Source organism: Sparus aurata, chromosome 16 (assembly GCF_900880675.1).
Source record: "Sparus aurata chromosome 16, fSpaAur1.1, whole genome shotgun sequence".
In the NCBI taxonomy this organism is placed as follows: Eukaryota; Metazoa; Chordata; class Actinopteri; order Spariformes; family Sparidae; genus Sparus; species Sparus aurata.
Genome location: NC_044202.1, coordinates 3,485,493 through 3,489,026, shown reverse-complemented (window position 1 = coordinate 3,489,026; position 3,534 = coordinate 3,485,493). Strand labels below are relative to the sequence as shown.

General features: G+C 43.2%; 1 protein-coding gene across 1 annotated transcript; it reads right to left on the bottom strand.

Moving 5' to 3' along the window:
* Nucleotides 1–1,516: 1,516 nt before the first annotated feature.
* Nucleotides 1,517–3,534, bottom strand: LOC115566046 (macrophage mannose receptor 1-like). The gene is made up of 4 exons (XM_030391803.1): nt 3,444–3,534; nt 2,953–3,252; nt 2,370–2,705; nt 1,517–2,260 (listed from the first exon to the last, which is right to left on the bottom strand). The coding sequence occupies exons 1-4, from the start codon at nt 3,502–3,504 to the stop codon at nt 1,914–1,916; spliced, it is 1,044 nt and encodes a 347-aa protein (XP_030247663.1). The 5' UTR covers nt 3,505–3,534; the 3' UTR covers nt 1,517–1,913.

Here is a 3,534-nt window from a genome sequence, read left to right as displayed (position 1 = left end):
ATGTGTATATACATATATATATATATATATATATATATATATATATACATATATATATATATATATATATATGCGTCAATTAGTCGACTAATCGCTCTAAATGACGACCACTGGTCGACCAAGAAAATCCTTGGTCAGGGGCAGCCCTACTAATGTATAAATATAAGATGGATCTATAACATTCTGGATGCATTTGCTAGATGAATTTTAATACTGTGCATGTATATCTGTCTTCACCCTTCATGAATGTGTATTTCCCAGAGATCCCTTTGTTCTCTGCTGGGTCGTCACAGCACAGAACTGGAGACTCGAGCTGCATTTGATTTGGATTCTGGTTCTATTTTGGAAAACATTTTCCACCCTGTCGGTGTGGAAATGGCCCGTGTGCTTCTTCCACCGCGGATTCCTCCGTCTGTTATTTCTAATCGTTGGCGCGAAATTGCAAAAAAAAAAAAAAAAAAGAAAAAAGCCTCAGCCCTCGACTGTGAGAGACTGACACCGAACCTGACGATTACCATTTCACTCTGAGCTCTGCTAAAATATGTCACCGTAACACCGTCACTCAGGATAAAAATACATTTCCAAGCTGCTGATGATTCCCCGACTCCACATAATGCTTCGTCTCTTTAAACCACTTCCCCGCAGCTTATCTTCCTCACCGCGGGGCCTCCACCTATCTGCTCCACTCCTCTGTCACTGTATCAGCGGCAGCCCCAGGTGAACGCACCACCCAGCTGCCTGCGTGTCATAACCAGCGTGGCCCTTCGGAGATGAGCAGCGAGATAAACCTCAGACGCTGCGATGATGTGAGGCTGTGACCCGGTGAGAGGAGGAGAGACAGCTGGGTTTGTGTAACCTCATGAGAACAGCGTGGATACTGTTGTGGCTCTGCGTCGGCTCACCGCTGTGCTCGATGTATGTTTGTGTAGTGAAATGTATGTCTGCTGTCCGCTGTGAGTCTCGGACCGTCTGCTGGAACCGAACACCAGGTCCTGCTGTCACAAATCAGTGACGGACGGAGAGACGGAGATAGTACACCACAAAATGTCAACTTTAAAGGTTTATTTAGGATAAATGAAGCAAATTAAATGTTTACACAAAAATGAGATTGTTACATAAATTTGATTTTACATATTATTACCTTCATCTACCAGATCTTAAAGTGAAACTCTCGCCAAAATGCAACCAAGGCTTTTTTTGTGAGTCAAACCTTCGTGTAAAAGCATTATTACGACAAAAGCGCTATTTTTAAGATTACCATATTTTCGTTTTCGGGTTAAACTCATCTTCAATGGGAATGCTGCAGGCAAATTAGCGTTAGCATCAAAATCTCTGTTTTTAAAACAGTAAGAAGTCTCGACACAACATGAAACTTTGCTCGTAGTATCACCAGGGTCTCTACACATGAACACGAGCATTGAGAACATTGTTTGTGTACGCAGAGTTTACTAAAAAGAAGGTTTTTGAACAACTCACGTTAGCATTAGCTTGTTCCGCTAGCCGCCGTCCTGCCAGGCGAGAGTTTCACTTTAACTGGACTTTTAACAATTAAAACATATTCAACAGTGATTATACCACACATATGGAAGTAAAAACATAACTTTGATATACTTTACTAATGATAAAAATGATATAATGATGTTAAAATATCCACAGGAAAAACAAACGATCACTGCTTGTCGTTGGCTGTCACGTTTCTGCATCCAGCCGTCAAGAGATTCATTCACATTTCAGAAACAGCAAAGCATCTTTTGTATCATAACTTCAGCATTTCACACGTTAGATTATAAACATCTTCAGCAATCCTGCAGCACTTTGTGACTGACTTTGTCTCAAGCTGAACAAACCCAGAGAACACACACAACAACGTCAGCTTGTTTAAGAGAAATACGCCACCAGAAAACAGAAAGGCTTCAAGACTTAGAGCAGAAGAAATTAAACTTCATCATGTCATCCTCTTTGATCCACTTGTGTTTCCCTCCTGCCTCCATGGCTCCAGACATGTTGCAGTCGTCCATCTTTACGTTCGGGGCCCAGTTCTTGTAGTCGACTCTCTCGTCTGTGACCCAGAACCAGACCTCCAGAATGCAGGTGAAGCGCAGTGCCAGCCAGACGTGGGAGCTGGTGGCGTTCTTGGCTCTCTCTTGGACCCACCTCTGCTGCTCGGCGTCAGTGATGGAGATCAGGTCGTTGTGCTTCTCTCTGCAGTAATTGATGGCCTCCTCCCAGGTCTTGTTCTCTTTGATCAGGATCACGTTGTCTGTCAGGGAAATTACAAAACACAAACACAAAGACACAAATGTGACTTCAGACGGATCCTCAGACTGTCTCTGGTGATGTTCCTGTTAAACAAACTGTAGAACACTCACCGCTGTAGCAGAAGAAGGGTTTTTGTGAGTTACAGTTAGCAGTATTCCAGCGGCCGTCTTTATTCAGCGTAGCACATTTGCTGATGCCTGGATGATATACAGGAAAGGTTTGACTCCAGGGTCTGAAAAAGGAACTACTCCCATCAGACCACCTCCAGGTGTCTGCGAACAGGCCGATCCAATAAAGTCCTGCCGTGTTCGAAAGATCACTGGGTAGTTCTTCCAGCTGTTTTGTTCCACTGATCAGGTCTGTGTGATACTTTCTGCAGTACCTTTGGGCCTCTGGCCAGGTCCTGTATCCTATTGTCTCGTAGAACGTGTAAGATCGATTCTCCGCTGTGGAGTAAACAGAGGAACATGTTCACAACCCAGATAGTCTCTTAGTTTTTTGTTTTTTTTAAATTATTATTTAAAAAGATGCATCAACATATAGTGCAATTGTCACAGAGGATGAAATCAAAATGTACAAAGTTGGGTTATTGCAATTTATTCTTACCATTGTAGCAGATAAATCGATACAATCGCGACATACATGAGACATCCCTCCAGCATTTTGATGGAGTCATCCACACACAGTATTCACCATGATTGGCATTATTTGGTTCTCCGTGACACCAGTTTGTTGCATCTTCAGTGTACTCCACCCCTGCCTGAGACCAGCGCCAGTTCCATTCATTTTTGTCTGATACTGGTTTGTTGTACAGTCCAGTCCAGGCTCCTTGTTTCTTTGCAGAACGACGGAGTCTTTGCATGTCTGTCTCTTCGTACACCGTGACCAGATCTGTGTGCTTCTCTCTACAGTACTTCTGGGCTTCATCCCAGCTCCTTGTCTTGTCAATGAAGTGGTATTTAAAGAGCTGACATGTGAAGAGGGAACACTGACCTAAAACCAGAGAAAACACTGCAGTGATGGAGCAAAATCACAGGTAGTCATGACACACCTCCTACTTACAAATGAGACTCTGTGATCAGATACTTGGATGTTTCACCTTTCATGTGATAATAACAGAGAACTGTGAAGCTGCTTTATGAATGCAGGTGAAGCTGTACTGGTTTGTGCACTGATGCACTTACCCATCAGAACGAACAGAACCAGACTCCACTGCATCTTGGCCCTGTGAGATGACACTGACATGTGAGTGTGCGGTGAATAAAACAAAGATTT